Genomic DNA, 24,007 nt, shown 5'->3' on the forward strand with positions numbered 1-24,007 from the left:
TAAATGCTGGTCTTGCCAGTGACATCCACATTGCAAGAATGAATAAATAAAAGAAATAAAAGATTCCCCATACCAAATTTGACCACTTGCTGATGCCTCTGGTGGGAAATACAGAGCTGAGGTTGGATGGTCCTGCACACTAGGGAAAAATATAATAGAAAGAAAGTAACACTGGGCCACTATCACACAGCTCCAAAGCCCCTGATCAATGGTCACACGAGAAGGGGCTTAGAGCAGGCAGCAGAACCTGCCTGGTTAGGGTATGGTGCATAGTATGGAGGTAAATCCAGCGAGGGGTAGGGGGAATATAAAATAAATGTAAAAATGTGTCAAAGAGAGAAAAGAGATGAGAGGGAAGAGAGAAGTTTTTTTTTTAAATTGTAATGTCAACTAAAATTCTTTACCCTCCGTTTTCCATCAGCTTTATAATCAACAACAGTTTATAAAAATGAATCCATACCAAATTCCATTGCTTCGTCCATGTGCCTGTTATAAATTTGCTTCACATCATCCAGTTCCTTACTGTACATGACAATAAGGCGAGGGTATTTGTCAGACGCATCAGCCGCTATTAGAGTCCTCTCAAGGAGGCTGCCAAACATATCCAACAACTAGAAAGAGAAAAGAAACGTTTCAAAAACCAGATATTAACATTTAAAATCACTGCTGAGCTGAACTAGAAGTCATGTAAGAAGGGCATGTTTCTCAGGAGCTTCACCAGCAATGTTGTGTTGTTAAAAATTTTGAATTATATCTTTTCTCCCCCACGCAGGCAAGAAATTGTTGCCAATAAGCAGGCCTATAGGTCAATCATGAATACCAGCACAGCCATTTCCGTATGTGTATCGCTCGTGTAACATTATCAGTAAAATAATTTGCACTGTTCCGGGCATTAGATAACTGAGCCTAGACAGAGTCAAGATGGCACAGGGCCTTCGAAGAGGGTCTTCAATGTCGGTCTCATCCTTCATTCAACTGCGTCTTAAGAATTCTGATCAAGTGATTAAGGTTGTGCTACCAAGCAGTACATTTTTTTATCCTTTCATGGAATGTGGGTGTTGCTGGCAAGGCCAGCAATTGTTGCCAATCCCTAATTGCCCTTGAACTGAGTAGCTTACAGGGCCATTGCAGAGGGTAGGTAAAAGCCAACCACATTGCTTTGGGCTTGGAGTGACATGTAGGCCAGGTCAAACAAGGATAGCAGATATCCTTCCCGTGAACTCAGATGTGTTTTTACAACAACTGATGATAGTGTTATGGCATAATTATTGAGACTAGATTTCAATTCCAGATTTTTATTAATCAATTGGATTTATTAAACAAACTTAAATTCCATCAGCTGCCACAGTAGGATATGAATCTGTGTACCCAGGGTAATGGTTTACTAGCCCAGCAACTTTACCACTACACCACTGTCTTCCCTCACTATCAACAGGGCTTAAATTTGTCTTAGCGACAGCGTGAGTGGTGAGTTGCCAGCCTGTCTTACACCCCGCCCAATTTCCGAAGCTTTGCCAAAGGTGAGTGTGTACCCCAACGCGTTACATCGCATCTAAAACAGACCTTGAAGGCGTGTTCCAAGGCAGGTGCATCTTCAAAAGCCTGACAGAAAATGGTGGCCAGCCGTCGGTCTATGTCCTCGACTTTCTGCTTCCAAACCAAAAAATCTTTTGCAAATTCCTAGTGACAAGGAAACTGATTTTTAGAAACAGTCAAATCATCAACAAGTTCCTGCTCAAATATTTTAACTCACTCTTGCTGAACAGTTAAGCTGCCACCAGACTTGGTTCAAGGTCCAGAAGAGACACCTGAAAACAAAAAGTATTCAACCGAAATAAACAGGAGGGTGAAAAAGAGATCTTTGGTTCAAATTAGAAAGAGACCTTTCATTCCACTAGCTGCTATCAAAGCTAAAGGATTATACACCTTTGTGTGTTTAGGATTTTAACATATCCCACTTAGAAATGTTTGAAGCGTCAATTTTCTTTAACAAAAATCAATCTAATTTGTTTAAAATGTATTTACAAATGTACTTGTATTTTCCACACCACCCACTTCTTAGATTCACAGATTACGCATAACAATCTTTGAGAATGTTTTCATTGGGAGTAGATCATTAAAAAATATTAACGATAATGGAAATGAATTATTGATGCTTTATAGATCATATCAGGGGGTCTCGCAGCGCAGTGGGTAGCATCCCTGCCTCTGAGCCAGAAACTCCAGGTTCGAGACCCACCCCAGGACTTAATACTAAAGGTGTGTTCATAATGTGGCCAAAACAGGTTTATTGTCAACCTGTAAATCATCCCGATACACCTATGGTAGGTGGTAAGAGCAAGAGAGGCTCCTGGTCAGCCATGCTTGATGCCGAATGCTGCCTCTGAATCTATAGCTTCGGCAACAGGCTAATGACCTATTCTGGCTAAAATGAGCCATGGAAACAGGAAACAGGCATGTGCTTTCCTGGACACAGGAAAGCCTAATCCGAATGGATCACCTGTGTGATGGTCAGCTGCTACAATGGGTCAATGCTTTTCATGGCCTGTTCCTTTAAAACTACTGTTCAATTAATCCTTGTGGGAAAGTTGTCCAAACAGACAAACTAAGGTTAACTGGAGGCCTAATTTTTAGGAAATTTGCTGTAGATTGGCAGCTGCCTGTAAATGTGTTGTTTGAGCTTTGGGTGAAATGAGGCAGCAATGTTAGAAAATTCAGGAGCAAATGATTTGCTTATTTTAAAAAAAGAAACTGACACTATTAAGTGTTGTATCTGATGTATGACTGGCATATTTAATGCAAGACATATATTATGTACATGTAGGTTAATAAACACACTCTAACATCCTTTTGTAGCCCTACTAAATTAACATGTTAGAATCCATCACGACCATCATGTTCCCTTATGTACAATGAGACACAATGAAGTGATACAAACAAACTCTACCGTAACCTAGATGTATAATGAACAACCTCCTACCTGGTTAACAGGATCCAAACAGTCATATGTATGTTCTGTAAAGGCTTTATATATCTCCTGGAATTCCTCATAAATTCTCACCACCTGCAGGCTCAAGCCCTTGCCGCGGATCCCTCCAAACTCAATTTTTTCCAGTTTAAATAGATCTTGTGCTGTCACCAAGAAATCCTAATAATAAATAGAAAGATAAAAGTAATTTAATGAGTAATCACTCCCTTGTCCTTTACAGTTAATTCTAAACTGAAACATTCCAATTGATTTATAATTATGACCTTGGTAAATGCCTCCAGCGCAACGATATGAAGAGAAGGTATCTATCCTTATAAGAACATGGTTAACATATTTCCCTTTGGATATACTAAAACCTTTCGAACTATCATCAAAATTTACGATAATCCTGATCGCATTATTCGGCAGCATTTCCTTCATAACTTTTACTCTTTCTTTCTATTTCTTGCGAGTCTGATTTGAAGTGTGTTCCTTTTTTGTTCTTGAAAAGGGCCAACGGTTCAAGGTGTAGGGCATGTTGGACTGGAACAGAAGATGTTCAAAGATTCGCAGGCCATACAGAAATGTGAACACGGGTGAGTGATTCACAGCAGGACAACAGATTGGGGGAATGGGCCCATTAGTTAAAGATATCCCCTCAACTGAACAAATATGGTGTCACGCATTTGGAGTTGGGAAACTACAAGCATGTTTTTGCCATACTGGGGTTCCTGCTGAAGTCAACAGATCAAGAAAGAGACTGCAGGGTATTTGCTGATCACAGTGGAAGGGATTGATCTCAGTCAGATTGGGCAAGCTATTTGAGATGCACAGGGCCGGTGGGACTAGACCATAAGACCATAAGACATACGAGCAGAAATTAGGCCATTCGGCCCATCGAGTCTGCTCCGCCATTCAATCATGGCTGATAAGTTTCTCAACCCCATTCTCCCGCCTTCTCCCCGTAACCTTTAATCCCCTTACCAATCAAGAACCTATCTATCTCGGTCTTAAATACACTCAATGACCTGGCCTCCACAGCCTTCTGTGGCAATGAATTCTCTAGATTCACAACTCTCTGGCTAAAGAAGTTTCTCCTCATCTCTGTTCTAAAAGGTTTTCCCTTTACTCTGAGGCTGTGCCCTCGGGTCCTAGTCTCTCCTACTAATGGAAACATCTTCCCCACGTCAACTCTATCCAGGCCTTTCAGTATTCTGTAAGTTTCAATCAGATCCCCCCTCATCCTTCTAAACTCCATCGAGTATAGACCCAGAGTCCTCAAACATTCCTCATATGTTAAGCCTTTCATTCCTGGGACCATTCTTGTGAACCTCCTCTGGACCCTCTCCAGGGCCAGCACATCCTTCCTGAAATACGGGGCCCAAAATTGCTCACAATATTCTAAATGTGGTCTGACCAGAGCCTTATAAAGCCTCAGCAGCATATCCCTGCTTTTATATTCTAGTCCTCTCAAAATAAATGCCAACATTGCATTTGCCTTCCTAACTACCGACTCAACCTGCAAGTTAACCTTAAGAGAATCCTGGACTAGGACTCCCAAGTCCCTTTGCACTCCAGACTTTTGAATTCTCTCCCCATTTAGAAAATAGTCTATGCCTCTACCAAAGTGCATGACCTCACACTTCCCCACGTTGTCTTCCATCTGCCACTTCTTTGCCCATTCTCCTAACCCGTCCAAATCCTTCTGCAGCCTCCCTGCCTCCTCAATACTACCTGTCCCTCCACCTATCTTTGTATCATCTGCAAACTTAGCCAGGATGCCCTCAGTTCCTTCATCTAGATCATGACAGCCATATGAAGGCAGCCAGTTCAGAAGTATTTCTCTTTACAAAGAGACATTGCCTTCTGGAACAAACTGCCAATGTATGTGATGGGTGATGGGTTTTTAATCCTTTAAAAAGAACTTGACGGTTTTCGGAGCGAAGAGGACATTTCCAGTGATAAAGGGGAAGTTGGTAGTTAGTTGCAAAAGTAGAGTTTTAATTGATTGCCTTTGGAAGTTTATAGAATCACAGGATGATACACCACAGAAGGCGCCGCCTCTTTGAATCACATTCTCCTGCTCTTCCCCCAGAGTCCTGCAAATATCTTTACTTCAAGTATTTCTCCAAGGGAAAAATTTTCCCCTTCGTTGGGGGAGGGGGAAGAGCAGGAGCGGGCGTGTGGGCTCCTGATCGGTGGCTCCGGTTGGGGGCGCGCCGCCATTTTATGTGGGTGTGCCAATTAAGGCCCACCCAGCGTGATGTCCGCCAGGAAGCGATATGCGCTCCCTGTGCGGGCGGGGGGGGTGGGTTCACTCACCCAGGAGTGCGCCCTTTCGCAGATCTCCCTGAGTCTAAGTGCTGCCTCAGGGAGATTGGCTCCATTTTGAAACTTATAATAAAGGACTTTAATAATTTTCCCTGCCATGTCCCCTCATGTGACACTGTCATGGGACACGTCCATAACTTTTATTGCAACCTTTCATTAAAATTTAAAAACCCTCATGAAGCCTCATCCTGCCAGTGGATGGGGTTTCATGTTTTTTCACAAGCCCGCCTGGGCTCCCGGCCTGACCACTAACCTTAAGGTTGGATGGGCAGGTCCATTAATAAGCTGAATTGGCTTCTTAATGGCCTCAATAGGCTGTTGACAGGTTGGTGGGCGCCGACCTGAAAATGTAATTGACGCGGATGACATCGGGAGTTCCACCCGACCTCACCCCGCGTCATTTTACACGACAGCGTGCAGGTCCCGCCCCCCCCCCCACACACCAACGGAGAAATTCTGCCCCAATTCTCTTTTACATATCACTATTAGATCTGCTTCCACCACCTTGTCACGGAATGTGCTTCAGAACACAATAACTCGCTATGTAAACAAATGTTTTCTTTTGTCGCCTCTGGTGCTTTTGCCAGTCACATTGAATCTGTGTCCTCTGGTTGACCCTTCTCTCAATGGAAACAATTTCTCCTTATTTACTGTATCAAAGCCCGTCATGACATTGAACAACTCTATCAAATCTCCTCTTAACCTTCTCTACTCCAAAGGAAAACAACCCCAGCTTCTCCATGTCCACATAACTGAAGCTCCTCAACCATCTCACCATAGTATAATTCTTTTGCACCCTCTCCAAGGCCTTGACATCCTTCCTAAAGGTGGTCCCAAAATGGAATACAATACTCCAGCTGAGGCCTACCCAGTGATTGCGATTGTGGACCCAGTGTTTTACAAAAGTTTAGCACAGTTTCCTTGCTTCATCAATAAAGCCAAGGATCACCTTTTTTTTAGAAACAGCTTTCCCAAGTTGTTCTGCATCCTTCAAAAACCAGTGTACAAACACTTCCAGGTCTTTCTCTCACTGCATCCCTTTTTTACCAGAGTCCGTATTACCTCTCCTCATTCTTCCTACCAATATGTCATACCTCTCTGGGTTCCATTTCATTTGTCACCAGTCTGCCCAGTTTACCTGTTTACCTATGTCCTCCTGAAGTCTGGTACTCTCCTCTTCCTTACTTACCATATTTCCAAGTTTCAGGTCGTATGCAAAACTTTGAAATTATCCCCTGTACACCCAAGTCCAGGTCATTAATATGTAGTGAAAAAGCAGTGGGCTTAATACTGGTCCCTGTGGAGCACCGTAGAATACCTCCCTCCAGTCTGAAAAAAAAACTCTTCACCATTGTCTTGTTTCTTGTTTTTTGTAAATGATGCACACAGGCCGTCGTAGCGAAGCTAACTTTATTGAAAACACTTTCTCCTAACATAAACCGACACCTGCAGAGCCTGAGCTCTACCAAGACAGGTTCCAACATGTGCTATCTGACCTTTAACCACCCCTCCCAGATCAGGTGACCTCATATATAGTACAGAGTACCGTATAGTGTCTAACACTGGAGTCCACAACCACAGTCAGCTATTATCACGACAGCCATTACTCTTTTTTATACACTCATGGGAGGTGAGCACCACTGCCAAGGCCAACATTTACTGGCAATCCCCAGGCCCTTTTGAAGGTGGTGGCAAACCTCCTTCTTGAAGGTAATTGAATTGCTTCATCAGCCAATTCAGAGGCAGTTGAGAATCAACTGCATTTCTCTGGGTCTAGAGTTGTCTACAGGCCAGCTTAGGAAATGACAGTAGATTTCTTTCCTGAAAAATGTTAGTGATCCAGGTGGATTTTTACTATAATCTGGTAGTTTCATGGCCACCATTACTGAGACAAGCTTTTTATTTCAGATTTGTATTTAGTTAACTGAAAGTAAATTCCCCAACAGCCAGGGTGGGTGGGACTCATGACTCTGGATCTTTAATCCAATCCCCTTGGTTACTTGTACAATAACCTCTACATTACCACATTAACTTTGTATCCACTGTCACTTTAATCGAGTGGGTTTTAATTTTGCTAACATACATATTGTGTGATACTTTTTTAAAAAACCCTTCATGGGATGAGGACATTGTTGCCCATCCCTAACTGCACTTGAACTGAGTGTTTTGCGAGGTCATTTCAGAAGACAGTTAAGAGTTAACCACATTGTTGTGGATCTGGAGTCACATGTAAGCCAGGTAAAGGTGGCAGGTTTCCTTCCCTAAAGGACTAGATGGATTTTAACAACACTTGACAATAGCTTCATGGTTTCCATTACTGAGACTGGCTTTCAGTTCCAGATTTGTTCATTGAATTTAAATTCCACCATCTGCTGTGGTGGGATTTGAACCCATGCCCCCAGAGCATTACCCTGCACCTCTGGATTACTAGGCTCCCAGCTTTGTGGAACATCTTAATTGTTGAGGACTTTCCTAGAGTTTTACATCAATGGATTGTAGTTTTGTTTTACTGTTGTCTTTTTTCCTGCCCCAAGGGATTGTGTGGTTAGGGGATGGGTCAATAGTGTGCATTGTTGTCCATTGCCTGATTGGGATGGGTCTTAATGGGCCTGGTGGGCTTCTCTCACTCTTTTTACACTCAAGTATAAGTTAAAACAATTCAAAACAAATAGGCAATAATAAGTCTGAGTCATAGAAGCCTTTGGATTGTGGAAGGAAGGGAAAGCTCAGAGTTGTTCAACATTTTTGAGAGTGAGGGAAGCAGTGTACATGGGATTTAGGAGGAACCATACAAAGAAGTGACTCAAACGAAATGGAGTGGAGCAGATATAAGAACAAAAATATGTTTCCTTCAAAGTTTGAGAGGACAGAAAAACTGGCAAGGTATTTCTTTTAACTTCCCAAACAGACTCAGCGAAGAAGTCACTCAGTTCCATCAGATTGACTTAGTGTGCTGCATAGTGCAGATAAAGTAACAAAACACAGACCTAAGTCTCATAAAATAAAAGATGACTCTATGGAGCTAAGCACTGACAGGCAAAGAAATAGATTCTAAACTTATATCTAATAAAGAAATGGAGAAGGCCCTCTAATACACAGTATCATTCAGAGGTGTGCAACAAAAGCTCTTGCCACATGAAAGATTGAGCCCCAACAGTTTATTTCCACTCAATCTTGACACATACCAATGAGTCAAAAACTGTGCTTCACTCACCGTCAGCAACATTCCTCCTGTTTTTGAGAACAATGGCGAGAACGTTTGCAATATTTAACACTCTAAATAATAAAGATAGGCTCACAACTCAGAACTTATTTTCCTTGGAAAAAAAAAGGTTGAATGATGACATGGTTTAACTCCTAAACAGAAAAACTGAGAAGAATGGATAATATAGATTGGCTTGGACTGCAAGTGTTGAACCAGAGAACATGAATAAAAATGTTAGTTAGTTTCATACCCTTACGCCCTCATCTCAATGAATTTCGGGCTCGGCATGATGCTGAACTCTTCTTCCGCCGCCTTCGTCTCCGTGCTCACTCCTTTGGGCAGGAGTCCCCTCCCCGTTCAACGGATCCTTTTACCCACCTCCAATATTCTCCCTCCACCTGGACCCCTCCCTTTGGATTCTTACCTTCTCTTGATCTTTTCATTGAGAATTGTCGGCGTGACATTAGTCGTCTCAATTTCTCTGCTCCTCTCACACACTCTAACCTGTCTCTCTCTGAACTCACTGCACTCCGTTCTCTCAGGTCCAACCCTGACATTGTCATCAAACCTGCTGACAAGGGTGGTGCTGTTGTTGTCTGGCGCACTGACATCTACCTCGCAGAGGCTGAGCGTCAACTCGCAGACACTTCCTCCTACCTCCCCCTGGACCATGACCCCACCACTGAACATCAAGCCATTGTTTCCAGGACTGTTACTGACCTCATCTCCTCTGGAGATCTTCCTTCCACAGCTTCCAACCTCATAGTCTCCCAACCTCGGACGGCCCGCTTCTACCTCCTACCCAAAATCCACAAACAGGACTGTCCCGGCAAAAAAATCATGTCAGCCTGTTCCTGCCCCACGGAACTCATTTCTTGCTATCTTGACTCCATTCTCTCTCCCCTTGTCCAATCCCTTCCCACCTACATCCGTGATTCCTCTGACACCCTACATCATATCAACAATTTCCAGTTCCCTGGCCCCAACTGCTTCCTCTTCACCATGGACGTCCAATCCCTCTACACCCCCATCCCCCATTGGGATGGTCTGATGGCTCTCCACTTCTTCCTCAAATAGAGGCCCGAACAATCCCCATCCACCACTACTCTCCTCTGTCTGGCTGAACTTGTTCTCTCACTGAACGATTTCTCCTTAAACTCCTCTCACTTCCTCCAAATAAAAGGTGTGGTTATGGGTACCCGCATGGGCCCCAGCTATGCCTGTCTCTTTATGGGGTATGTGGAACATTCCTTGTTCCAGTCCAACTCCGGCCCCCTCCCACAACTCTTTCTCTGGTACATCGATGGCTGCTTCGGTGCTGCTTCATGCTCTCATCTGGACCTGGAAAAATTTATTAATTTTGCTTCCAGTTTCCACCCCTCCATCATTTTCACATGGTCCATCTCTGACACTTCCCTTCCCTTCCTTGACCTCATGTCTCAATTTCTGGTGATAGACCGTCCACCAATATTCATTACAAGCCTACCGACTCCCACATCTACCTCGACTACAGCTCCTCACACCCCGCTTCCTGTAAGGACTCCATCCCATTTTCTCTTAGTTCCTTCGCCTCTGTCGCATCTGTTCTGATGATGCCACTTTCAAAAACAGTTCCTCTGACATGTCTTCCTTCTTCCTTAACCGAGGTTTTCCACCCACGGTGGTTGACAGGCCCCTCAACCGTGTCCGGCCCATCTCCCGCGCATCCACCCTCACACGTTCCTCTCCCTCCCAGAAACATGATAGGGTCCCCCTTGTCCTCACTTATCACCCCACCGGCCTCCGCATTCAAAGGATCATCCACCGCCAACTCCAGCATGGTGCCACCACCAAACACATCTTCCCTTCACCTCACCTGACGGCGTTCTGCAGGGATCTTTCCCTCCAGGACACCCTGGTCCACTCTTCCATCACCTCAACCCCCTCCCACGACACCGTCCCATGCAACCGCAGAAGGTGCAACACCTGCCCCTTTACTTCCCCTCTCCTCACCGTCCAAGGGCCAAAACACTCCTTTCAAGTGAAGCAGCATTTCACTTGCACTTCCCTCAATTTAGTCTACTGCATTCGCTGCTCCCAATGCGGTTTCCTTTACATTGGAGAGACCAAACGCAGACTGGGTGACCGCTTTGCAGAACACCTTCGGTCTGTCCACAAGCATGACCCAGACCTCCCTGTCGCTTGCCATTTCAACACTCCACCCTGCTCTCATGCCCACATGTCTGTCCTTGGCCTGCTGCAATGTTCCAGTGAAGCTCAACGCAAACTGGAGGAACAGCACCTCATCTTCCGACTAGGCACTTTACAGCCTTCTGGACTGAATATTGAGTTCAATAATTTTAGATCATGAACTCTCTCCTCCATCCCCACCCCCTTTCCGATCCCCCTTTTTTTCCAATAATTTAAATAGATTTTTCTTTTCCCACCTATTTCCACTATTTTCATCCATTGTTTTATCTCTACCTTTTAGCCTATTTCGATCCCTTCCCCCCACCCCAACCCCACTAGGGCTATCTGTACCTTGCTCATCCTGCTTTCTACCCTTAATGTCACCTATTATCACATTCCTTAGATAATATCACCACCTTCAACACCTCTTTGTCCTTTTGTCTATGACATCTTTTGGTTATCTCCACCTATCACTGGCCCTTTATCCAGCTCTACTTGTCCCACCCCCCCCTTAAACCAGCTTATATTTCACCTCTTTTCTATTTTTCCTCAGTTCTGTTGAAGAGTCATACGGACTCGAAACGTTAACTGTGTTCCTCTCCGCAGATGCTGTCAGACCTGCTGAGTTTTTCCACGTATTTTTATTTTTGTTATGAATAAAAATGAATAAGCCTCAGGCATGACTCAAGATTCTGAATTTCCCTCTTCTACCAGAATATTAAAAGCAGTAAATGTTGTTTTGATTGAATTCTTCAGAAAAGACATGGATAATAACTGCATATTAGGGGATGTACATTCTCAGTGAATTGACCCATAACTTGAAATGCGTCCAAAGGAATTAAGAATACCTTGGCTCTGATGTTCAACAATGGCAGTAAACAGAAACTGAATTACACCAGTAAGGGGCATTATCCTTATTAATACTGATTATGGAATGTCTTAGGAGATCAAACCTTCCTATTAGAAATGTGGCTGGAACTTTCAGGGGTAAATATAGGAAGAGATGACCAAACACTCAATGGGAAACAATGGCTCCTATGCTGTTGGAAGCATCGGAATATCTGTGAATTGCAATTCATTGGATTGGAATAATAGATGTTCTAAAATTACATTGATATTCTGGCGTTTTATCCAGTTACTTTCAATGGGCAATGGAGAAATATTACAGGATTTTCAGAATTTAAAAAAATTGTCAAGGCACGTGGTTCTGTGGAAAGACAGGACTGATGTCCCATTCCAATGTTTTCCTGTATCTCCCTAATTGCTGGCTTCCAAATTTTTCATGTTCTGCAGTGAGCACCCCCCTGCATCACTGTCCCTGTTTGCCATTTATTTCTTGGTAATATGATAATTCTGAGAGGCATGTTTGGAGTTTTAGGTCGGGATTTTCCGGTCCCGTCACCAAAGGGCATCGTCGCGGGCAGGACGGGGAAATTTGCCCTTTTAGCCGTGCTAAAAAAAAATGCCTCGGTGAATTTAATAAGGTGAAGGAGGAAAGAAGTGATAGTAGTTTTGGATTCTGTCGCCTGCACCATTTATCAGAGTCAGATTCAGATTATCAATCTACCTGGAGCGGCAAATTTAAACAGTGGGCTCTAAAATGGACAACCTGAAACTTCACATGTACCTAGGCATCAGTTCCACTTTGGCAAAGGCAGCTTCCGAAATGAAAAATATATTTGCAAGATTCATTTTCATCCTGGGTTTAAATGCATATCATTGCCAATAGCAGTAAAGCCCTACCTCAATCTGCTCAAGTCTGTTGAGGTAGCAATTCATTCGGGCAAAGATCAGGAGAGAATTAAAGTCCCACTCTTTCACGCTTTCACCTTCCTTGGAGTACCTCTGAAGATTTCCTCTTTTTTCCTCATAAACTTGCTTGAAAAGGCACAGGATGTCAACAGAGCCCCGTAACTTGCTCAAGCTTTCCTCTACTTCACCTTTCAGGATGTCCTCTGGGTTGAGATAAGCACGAGACTGCAACATGCAAAAATGGCACAAATACAATGATGAGGCAGGAGGAGCTCTCGAGAATGATGCAGACAGTTATAGAATTCAACGTGATTTTGACTCATGGGCTGAATGGGCGGAGGTTCTGGGGATGTGGCGCATTGCAGCACTAATGCTCAACTTCATGGTGTGAAAACCGGTGGTTCAGTCCCCACTTGGCCCAGTTGCCAACCCCAGCAGTATTCACTGAAGGCTGTGCAGCAACTTGGACCAAAGAGAAGGAAACAATCAGAGGGAAGTGTAAGACTCAGATGATACCAAGCTACTGCAAGGGCACTGGCAAGATTCTGTACAAAACTGTGGGCACACAGTCAAGCATGAATACCATGCTGAGCTAAACAACAAGCTGATAACTTGGCAATGTTGCGTAAATATTAAATTACTCACAATACATTATTAATAGTCTCATTTAAGCATTCTTGCTTTTCACCAGAAAGAAAGACGTATTTATCTAACACCTTTCATGACCTCAGGACATCCCAAAGCACTTTAAAGCTAGTAATGTAATTTTTGAAGTGCATAGTCACTGTTGTAATGCAGGAAGCTCAGCAGCCAATTTGCACACAGCAAATTCTCACAACAGCAACGTTATAATGGTCAGATACTCTCACCAGAATATTCCGCTCCCATTTGCAGCGGACATCATAGCGGGCAGAAGCGGAAAATATCAGGGAGATCGCAAAAATCGGTTTCACGTCGTCATAAAACAGGTTTACGATGGTCCGCTCCACCCATCAATGGTGGACCACGTTTTGCCCCGCTGCCAAGGTCAGGAAGCTAATTTCAATACATTAAGATCTCATTATAAGCCCTGCTCACCAGATTCAGCACCCCCTCCCCCACCCCCACCACAATGGATCATCCGGACAAGTCAGCGTCTTTCGCAGCTGTACATAAGCGACATGCGCCTGGCAACCTACACTTCGCTCGGGACTTTGAGGTTTGTTTGCCTACCTTGTTTCAGACAGCACTCACGGTCATCAGAGCCAGGCTTCGCAGGCAGCACCACGTCGCTTTTATGGGGGCTCATGGGCAGGTCCCTACCTACCAGACCAACGGTAAGGCAGAGGTGGCTTTTCAACAGCAGCAAGGCTAGGGCTTGCTTGGGGAAGGGGGAGAAGCGGCCTTAGGCAAGGGAAGAGGCTGTAGGGCTAGGGCTGTACTGGGGAAGAGGGTTATCCCAGGGTGTGTCTGTGCAAGTGGCCTCAAGATGGTAAGGCCAGATGGAGATGTGAGGGTGTGTGTGAGAGAGTGAGGGGTGATGTCTCTTGAGCTGGCAGTGAGTGAGATGCCAGTGAATGTATGATGGGCTTGAGTATGTGAGTTTGGAGTGATGAGATGGTTGAATTACCCTGGCGGCCTGGATGAGATTATTCATCCTCTTTCTGCATTGGATGGCGAACCTTCTGTGCAGCTTTGGCACTGACCACCACTGCCACCGCCTCCCAAGCCTGAGCGATGAGATTGCTGGACCTCCTGCGGCCAGAGCAGGGATAGAGGACATCACGACAGGCCTCCAAAAGGCATTCCAGTGATGGGTCATTGAACTCTTCTTGGCTTTCGGGGCCAAGTCCTCACTGGAGCAGTCCTGGGCTGTGAGCATTGAGAACTGTGTGTGTGCGGCTGCAGTTTAGATATGGTGCCCGGAGTGAGGAAACGGTAAGGTAACGGCACGGTGGGCAAATCAGAGGCCGCCCGCCAGTGATACGGTGCGTTTCCTGTGGCTGCATAATTAATGAGGCAGGAAGCAAACGATACCGTGCGAAAACCCTACACGTGGCTCGCGGGAAAAACATCATTTTTCACACTCGCCACCGCCCTTAGTACAATTCAGGGAAAATTCTGGCCTCTATTTTTCTGCTGATTGAGCCTCAGCTTTCAGATGGAGGACAACTGCAATGTGCATTTAGCCTATTAGGTAATATACTGGAGGGCTGCCAACATCAGTCCCCCGGTATAAGTTACACCTTTTAGGGAAGGAGGGGAGGGAACCGGAAGAAAAACCCTAACTAATAGGGAGGTGTGCTGCCACCAATATAATTCTCAGGGCCATAATAACTAAGCCCACATGGATCAAAGAGGATAAGGTCAGGAGTCATTGAAAACTAGAAGGGTTACAGGGTAAAGAGTTTTTACTCGTCCTTCACACCACAATTTCAAACATTGTACCTGCTGAATGAGGAGGTTGCAGCTCTCCTGCAGAAGGACTATGATACGTGCCGGAGTGTTGTAGTACTTGGATCTAGTCCAGATCAGGCACACCAAGTGCATGAGGCAGCTAATCAGGGGCTTCACCTCATTGAACTCCACATTCTCAATGTCCTCGAAATAGCGCTGGAGTGGCTTCAAGTGCAGATTGATATCCCTCGCCTCAGTAAGAGCTGGCAATAGGTAATAAAATAACCCAAATTAGACAAATAAAACCTCTTCAAGCACACACGGCTTTATTACAGGTGACAGTTTAGCAGTTTTATGCTGGGGTTATCCAGTTTACCAACCTTCAAGCATTTAGCAATTTAACATGGGATAAGACAACCTGCCATCCTTCCACCCAGGGTAGTGGCCTCCTACAGGGGGAAAAGATAGGGCAGTGAAATTTAACTGGGTTTCAGGGCATGGACACAGCAGGACGTCTCCGTGTCCAGAGACCAGTTCAACCAGCATCGCTCCAGATGCTTGCTGGTGGTAATATCGGTATTTCTTTACCTTTGTCTTGCTGGAGACCAAGCCCAAGAAAGGAGAAGGCTTCAAGGCAGGGCTATCTCAGCATTCACAGCAATTGTGATATCGCTTCATTAGAACAACAGGGCTTCGAACCTTAATGGAAAGATTTTGCTACTATTGCAGTTGCTGCGTCAACTGAGAAAACCTTTGCAAATCCCAGAGTCATGAGCAATATACACAGAGGAATAAAGGAGGAAAGCAAATAGATGAACAAATTGATGGATCATGTGATGGTCACAGCTTGTTACTTATAGCCAGGTTAATATTTTTGTTCCGGAACACATTTTACCCATATTTACCCATACGCATATGTTAAATATATGCACCGTTCATAAAATAGCTGTGAAACAAAAATAAAATACTGCAGATGGTGTAAATCTGAAATAAAATCGGAGGATACTGGACACATTCAGCAGGTCAAGGCTGCATCTGTGGAGAGAGAAACAGAGTTAATGGCCAAGACATTGCCCTTTGGATTAGGGCCCTGGAGTAGTCTGCCGGCCAGGTAAATGAGAGGGTGCCCCCATTTTGTAGCCGCCCTCTCTTCAACTTTTTAAATGTTAAAATTTAAACGTGCCTTCAGCAGGCGGGCCAACATTGTGGATGGGGATCCACTCCACAGGCCGGCCCGTGACTGCAGCAGTGGCTGGGCAAACAGGGAGGCCCTCGAATACTCCCCGGTCTGCTAGCAGCCAGGCAGTCACCTCCAGGAAGCCCCTAAGTCCCTGGTGTCTCCGTGGGGAGGGGGCAGGGTGGCCTGGAGGCCGACCTCAAAACGTCCACGGGGTGGAATGGTGCCGGCAAACCGTCACACCAGCCAATGGTACGAAGCCTTCACACTCTTCCCCCCACCTTTTGGGGTCTAAAGATCCTATCCAATGTTTCAGGCTGATGGCAGAACTGATGAAAGATCATTAACCTGAAACATTAACGCTGCTTCTCCCTCCACAGATGTAGCCTGACCTGCTGAGTGTTTCCAGCATTTTGTTTCCATCTCAGTGATACAGTTTTGTAAATCAACATCTACCCGGCAAACGATTCATATCTCATCTTCGTGTACATCGCAACTAAAGTGACTGAGAAAGGTGAAATTGCCAGTCAATATAATAATGTACACACAACATTGAAAAGAAAAGATTCATTTGCAGTGCAGCAACGCAATCTGGGAGTTTGGAGGAAATTTCTTTAATTAATCTACTGAGCCTGAGGCCTAACCTGCAACAACATCACTGAATATGGTTTTGAACACAGGGAAGTAGCTGCTCTCCATCCTCTCCAGCAGCTCCACCATCAATTGCACCTTTCTCGACCTGAGTTGATCACAAATACATTCCAGGTTGGTGAACCTGAGGCAAGATGAAACCATCAAGCAAAAAAAAAAATCATTAGTAAACGCATTAGCAAAACATTAGGTTGACAATACAGCTCTGGCAATACGAGTAAAAAACACCTCTCATGTACCCTATGGATAACTACTCACCTAGCTTCAGAATTCATGGAAATGAACACAAGGAATTTCAAGTAACTGCAGCAAAGACTCGGAAGTACTTTCACATCATCGATAGGTTTTTCCTTGCATTCGTTTTCTAAGAGGACTTTTATGACATTTATGCCTTTTATTACATTATGCCTTTTCCCAGTAATGTTCTCGCCTCCTTCCTAAGCAGAGTTGGCTCTGTGCTGGGGTGTGCTTGCATAATTTTTGATTGGGTTTTTGACTGCAGGTGGCATCATGTCAGTCAGGGATTCTCCAGTCACAATGTAAGCACAGTCTCCAGTAGATGTCTTGACAGGGAGCAGAACCATGGCTTTCACCCCACTACTCTGGAAGAGCTAAAATCGTTTTATCAACCCGACTACTTGGCCAATACAGAATGACAAAAGGGCAGAGCTTCCCTTTAGGGAACATTCGCTGCTCATTTCATCACTCACAACTACTGAGGGAAAGAGAGGGCTTTTCGTTTCTCACAAATGTTCAAATTTATTCATTTCTCTTTGGGAAGTACTGCCGCAGGCTGAAATTAACACGCCCGAAATTAATCAGCAGCAAAATGGTGGAGGATGGTAAGTTTCCCCCATTACAGAATGACAAGAGGCAGCTCCTCACCATGATGCTTCATGTAGTACATCACTAACCTGACAGGCTATGAGGAGTTGACACTAAGTAACACATCGGAGGTTCCCTATGGATGGAAAAGAGTATGAGCATAGAACTTCGGGTAAGTTTTAGGGTGAAAAGCCTTTTCTTTCTGATATCACTCTGACTAAATGGATCTTGTGTGGAATCAGATTAACATTACGTAGCAGTCTTGAGACATGCAATCCCCTACTCTACCAAGTTGCTGTTCTTTCCCATGCCACTGGACAGGGATGCCCAGTAAAGGTCAAGCATGACCCTCCTAGTCCAGAAGGCCAATACCAGTGATTTAAGGGCAGCATATTGGATGATATTTGGCACAGGGAAATCAGAAGAGAGAAAAACGCTTTGTCAAGGAACTATTATATTTTTCCTAGTATTACTGTGGGATACTGTAAAGCAAGCTTATGTCTGTCTGTGTATGTGTGTGTGTGTGTGTGTGTGGCGTCTGTGTGTGTGTGGCTAATTTAACTAAACTAGAGGCGGTTAGGCTGCAAGGTTTAAATTATCAAAGAAGTGAGGTGTAAAACAGGCATTTGAAACTGAGATGAGTAAAGCTAGGGTGAGGTTAGCAGATACGATGTGAATGAAATTTGCATTTTTAGATAAGTGGAGAAGTTTTGATTTTCAAAGGGACATGGAAAATGTTTACAACTGGCGAGATAAATAAGGAAAGGTGTTATTACATTGATTTTCCCCAAAAGTGTTGGCCATAATGAGAACGTAAAAGATTTTATATTCTGGGAAAAGTAACTTCTACAGACAAAGTGGAAGCAATGGGGTTTAAAGAAGAATGGAAGGCTGTGTGTGGTGTAGCCGTGTGAGATCCTGAAAGGTGACTATGAAACAGACTTGGGGGAAAAAGCCTCTAGCCACCCTGCAGAAGTTTGCTGCTCCAGTACCCAAAGTTGTGTTAAAAGCCTTTGAAAGTCCATTGTCCAGTGGGTGCTTGTGGTAATATTGCTGGATGACTTTATAAATTTGGAATCTATTTGGATGGTTGTCTTAAAGGCAGTGTGGAGTTGGGAGACTGGTTAAGTAGAAATGTTGGGAAGTGTTATAACTATATGACTGTAATCTTATGTGTGTTTAAGTTTTTTTTCTTCTTTTGTTAATAAATGTTTTAATGCAATCTTTAAAATCTCTAAAGGTGTTAGTGAACTCATTCCTTTTGAATTCAGTGCACAAGCCTTCTCATAATAAATACAAATTGCAAAACTGTTGTGATAACGTGGCCAAGTTTCCCATGTGGATTTGGTCAGCCTGGCAAATACCACCTGCCATATAATAACATTTTTAAATGTGTAAAGCTTCATTGCAAAGCATGTACAGTGAATCGATGTCAGGTTAAATTTTTTGTTATTCATGACATTGGGATCTCATGGATGGTCAAACTAAATACAGTAAATTAAACTAAAGTGTACTTTCGGTTTTTTGTTTTGGTTTGCCAACACAAGCAAAATATCACAAACACAATATTTAGATTTTACAATGAAAGCAATGTTCAGGTTATATTTAACTATCTTGAAGTCTCCTTTATTTTTCAAACTCACAGGTTTGTATGCCATAGCTATCTACATGAAAGTCCAAATCATACATTTTATGGCAATGGTTTTCAAACCCCTCTTTGTGTGTGGTTCTCCCTTATTAATAAGGAACTATTGGGAAGAAACCATCGGCTATCCAGAATAATCCAATGCTATCACAGCAGAACTGATTTTAATGTGCAGAAACAAAGATATGTGCCGGGAAGTCAGTAAATACAAAAAAAAACACAGTAATCTAATGATCACATCAACTCTTCACACACTTGGGTGCAGAATATTGGCTAGCAATCAGTAGCAGATACCGAGACTGATATCCCTCTCCCAAACAATGGGAACTGAGACCATTGAACAGATTTTAATTTGCCGCTCTAGCTGGAATCGATGCAGCAAAGCTTAGCAATCCTTACTAATTATGTCCCTCAGTTTCTGACAGGATAAACTGGTTGCTAATGGGGGAGGAGCTTGGAGCACTAACTTTGTGAGAAAAAAAATTGCAAACTTACATTTTGTTGGGAAGCAAAAGGGTTATACATCTCAATGATTACCGGAGCAATCTAGCATAATGGTTATTTTACGGTGCGAGTAATCCAGAGACCCGGACTAAAGATCCAGAGACATGAGTCAAATCCTGCCAGCTATTTGAAAGAATGTAGGCTGCAAAGCTAATTGTCAATAATGGTACCCACAGAACAACTGACTTGTTGCAAAGCTCATCTGGTTCACTCATGTATTTTAGGGAAAGAAATCTGCTACCCTTATCTGGTCTGGTATGTACTTCACTTGAGACCCACGGCAATGTGGTTAATTCTGAAATGGCCTGGCAAGCCCCTCAGCTGCATTCAAGAAGGTGGCTCACCACCACCTTCTCAAGGGCAATTAAAGATGGGCAATAAACGCTGGCCTTGCCAGCGATGCTGGCAGCCCATGAATGAATGAATAAAACAATGTATTTCGACTTGATTGTGTTATCTTTGTGAACAAGGAAAGATAGTTGCCAAACACTTCCCTGCAAAGCTAATACCCATTTAAAAAATATAGCAAAATAAACAGATAAATGTTAATAGCAACCTTTTGTAACTGTATTTCTAAAGAAGCCATGATGGTATAACTTTTGAGGCACTATTACCTGTTTTTCCAGAACTCCAGCTCCACATTCGGATTGGGATTGTCGCCTATGAACAGAGGTTCAGAGGAGTCCCTCTTTAGCACCTCACTGATCTGGTGGCTCCAATCAATTATAACAGATTCAATAGTGTGCACAACCCCTTTGTCCAGGATTTCACCACTGCAAGGCGATCAGAGAAATACATTAAATATAATATTGACCTGTTATTTAAATCTGAGGATTGGATTTTTTGATCTGGCAGGAATCCTGTCAGATTAAACATGGGGTGGTCTTTTCGTCTGCCTCTTCATTCAGTTTCTAGCTCCAGAGAATATGATCATTTTCAGGCTTATTCAAACCTTTGTTTGAGGCTTCCAGTAATATTTGTACTCCTGGTTTGGGCTGGTAGGGGAGAAAACTTAGTGACTCATGACTGGAAGAAACTTGTTTTGTGGAACATTTTGAAAATGGTTCTGCAGTCCCTTGATAATTAACCACTCCAGCCTCCCCCACCATCAGCCATCTCCCACCCCAGCCCAGCTGTGCCTAATAATGCTGAATTCAAGACCTGACCAGAAATGGAACTGCACATCTGACAAGATAGCTTATTTCCATCATTACTCTATCGTTTGCTGACATTGACCGTCACATCCCATGGAGAATTCTAGAAATAGCAACCTACTCTAGGCAATCCGTGGGGAGGTGATGGCACAGTGGTATTGTTGCTGGACTAGTAATCCAGAGACCCAGGACAATGCTCAAGGGACCTGGGTTCAAATTCTGCTGTAGCAGATGTTGGAATTTGAATTCAACCTAATAAGTCTGGAATTAAAAGTCTAATGATGACCACTGTTGATTGTTGTAAAAAAAAACCCATCTGGTTCATTAATGTCCCTTTAGGGAAGGAAATGTGCTGTCCTTATCTGGTCTGGCCTGCATGTGATCCAGATCCATGTTGACTCTTAACTGCCCTCTAAACAAGGGCAATTAGGGATGGGCAATAAATGCTGGCCTAGTCAGTGACACCCACATCCCGTGAATGAATAGAAAAAAAAATCTGCTGGATTCACTTCCCACTCCTGACTGCACCAGTCAGTGTAGAAAATCCTGTCCTAAATGTCTACCTGATATCTTATAGTAGGCAACTTTGTTCTGAGGCATGCTACCCACTAATTTTGTTTTCCTTCTACTTCTCTTTCGTCTCAGGGGGTCTCAATGCCCGCCTGATTTTATTTTCCAATGAAGTGACATAATGTGCCCAGGTGACCCACTTGTCGAAAATGTTGAGATTGCACTAACAGCCAGGTCAGAATAAGCAGACTGGGCAACGCTTCCCCAATGAGAAGAGGAGGGAGTCACCCAAGGGTTGCTATCATGCACCTCCATAGTTTCCAATCAGCATTGGGAGAGGCCGGGGAAATGGAACCCAGTGGATGTTTTGATTGGGAAACTAAGAAAAATGCCTAAGAGACACTTGCTCTTCTTCAGAAAGAGAAGTTTTTAAAAAATGGCTCTTACTTTTTTCCCAACTTATACAAAGCTGCAGCTCTCTCTGCTCCAACTGGCAAAGGCAACAGAGTCTTGCCTTTCACTTGACCTACGGCTACAAAGACATTGCTCTTCAGGCTGTGGACATGCCGCATGACATCCTGGGACACAACTTGCGGCCAACTGTTGTGATTCCTGCTGTTGGTTAAAACCGGCACAACCACCTAGGGAGAATGACAGATAGGACTGGTCAATTCAGAGTCGTGTAAATCAGCCTCTTATGCCATATCACCAAATACCAAACAGGGCTAATGTACATTTGAACTGTTCATATTTAACAATCAGATTATCGCTTCACTTAAACCAGCAGTCACTCCATTGCCTTTCAGAAGAGACACTTTCTCCCCTAACTTCCCCAATCCAGTTCACAGCAACAATTATCTCCTGCTCCAAACACTCCACCCTCTCTCAATTCACAGAGGCGCTATACCTCCTCGGGATGTTCCGTACAACGTGTGCTGGCTCTAGCTCTGAGCTGCTCCATCCAAGTGCTACAAATGGGAATTCCTGATTATTCTCGAGACCTGGAATTCCCACTAACAGCGGAGAGTAAATCAAAATGGAACTGCACCATCTTGGTACAAGCAGAAAATCCAGGAATCTTGCAAAAGGTGACCAACTATTTCACAAAACCTGACACAATATAGGTCTGTGGGGCACAGATGCACTGAAAGTAAAGTGGATCGATGAAAACCTGAACTACAGGTGTGTCTAACATGCCATCGCGTGCACAGTGGAAGAGTTGCAAATATTCAGTGGATCCTTTCTAATTTCTTTCAGAATAATTGGAGAAACCTGATTCTTATCTGTATTAATAAAGCAGCACATGGGCCATGTGTTCCATAGAGAAGATTTCCAATTGGGATCTGCAACTTTAAAATGTCAACGGTTGGCTATTCTGATTCTCCCTTGTGCTGGTAGGTGTTACTTTGATAGGATTTCCCATTAACGCTGAATAATGAGTCTTCACAAGTTCCTGTCCCACCAGCAGTTCCAACCAGATGAAGCTAAAGAGCTTCTCAATCCACCAGTAGATAAAACACCTCGGTTTGTCTAACAGATATGGCTAAGAAGATATAGACGGATGATTGTATTGGCTGTATTCAATAATAGCTAACACATGTTTAATCTATTTTGAAAGAATATCTGTGATATTCCCACTGCCCTGTGTCTCCGGTCCTACTCCTATCCCATGGCCCTGGCCCTGAAGTTTGCTAACCCGCTCCAGCCTCATACCTGTTACCGTTTTCATTCGCTGGTTCACGTCAGTGTTTCCGGGGTTGTGTTGCCATAGTTGGCTCCCAGTTCTCTGGGGGGGTCTATTTAATTGTGACCCTCATTCCTTTGCTGGCTGCTTTTACCCACCTCCAACCGAGGTCTGAAGTCTGCTTGTGCCTCCTGCTACTGACTGATGTTATCTTTAAATTAAACAGTGGTTTCATTTAATTAACTTTTAACACACAAAATAAAAGCAGGAATTTTGGCAACACGAGGGGAAGAAGTAGAAAAGGTAAACCTCAGGAGCATCAAATAATTAAAGGGGGGGATATTAGTGACAAGGAAGTGAGCAAGAAAGGGGGACAGAAATGACCATCACCTTGAATCATCTTCAACATTTAGAAATATCAACAGTTGATTATCAATCGCTGACTTTTCTCTGTTATGTAAAATATTACCGTAGGAAAAGATTCAATGTCCAAATAAAACATAATTGATATCTGCAATCTTCTACAAAGCAAAATTATATTAATCAAACAACAATGGGCAATGCTATGGTAAATTATGAGTTGCTTTAAAATCATTCATACGGCTATCACAATAATTCAAAGGCAGTCTCTACACTTGTCACTCCCCCAGGCTCCCCATGGGACTCTCCTTTTCCTTCCTCAGCTCCTATCTCACCCTGGACTCTTCATCCTTCCCCCATTTCATGGGGGCACTCTTCTCTCCCCACAGTCCCCCCTGGTTCTTTTGTCCCCCCCCCCACCTCTACTCTGCTTAGCTCCGCTGCAGGAAAATGAATCCTGCAGTGTGCAGGAATCCTCCCAAAAGTTTCACAAATTTTTCAAAATATTTGCAAGCTTTCCTGCCCATTGCAGCGATGAATCCCTGCAACAGCAGGCGATGGGAACAGGAACAAAAACAAAAAATGCTGGCAAAACTCAGCAGGTCTGACAGCATCTGTGGAGAGAAAGACAGAGTTAACGTTTCGAGTCCGTATGACCCTTTAGCCCTGAAGAAGAGTCATGCAGACTCAAAACGT

At 43.8% G+C, this 24,007-nt stretch overlaps 1 protein-coding gene across 1 annotated transcript in view; it reads right to left on the reverse strand.

Annotated features, from left to right (window-relative positions):
• dnah9 (dynein, axonemal, heavy chain 9) overlaps positions 1-24,007 on the reverse strand; it is a 563,627-nt gene that overhangs the window by 526,857 nt on the left and 12,763 nt on the right. The window contains exons 2-9 of the mRNA XM_078570706.1: positions 21,715-21,908; positions 20,218-20,376; positions 16,623-16,753; positions 14,853-15,064; positions 12,417-12,650; positions 2,981-3,148; positions 1,564-1,680; positions 461-611 (exon numbers count right to left, since the gene is read on the reverse strand). Of these exons, the coding sequence (XP_078426832.1) occupies positions 461-611; positions 1,564-1,680; positions 2,981-3,148; positions 12,417-12,650; positions 14,853-15,064; positions 16,623-16,753; positions 20,218-20,376; positions 21,715-21,908 (1,366 nt within the window). The remainder of the gene's footprint in view (positions 1-460; positions 612-1,563; positions 1,681-2,980; positions 3,149-12,416; positions 12,651-14,852; positions 15,065-16,622; positions 16,754-20,217; positions 20,377-21,714; positions 21,909-24,007) is intronic.

The sequence above is a fragment of the Cetorhinus maximus genome, chromosome 24 (assembly GCF_964194155.1).
Source record: "Cetorhinus maximus chromosome 24, sCetMax3.hap1.1, whole genome shotgun sequence".
NCBI lineage: Eukaryota > Metazoa > Chordata > Chondrichthyes > Lamniformes > Cetorhinidae > Cetorhinus > Cetorhinus maximus.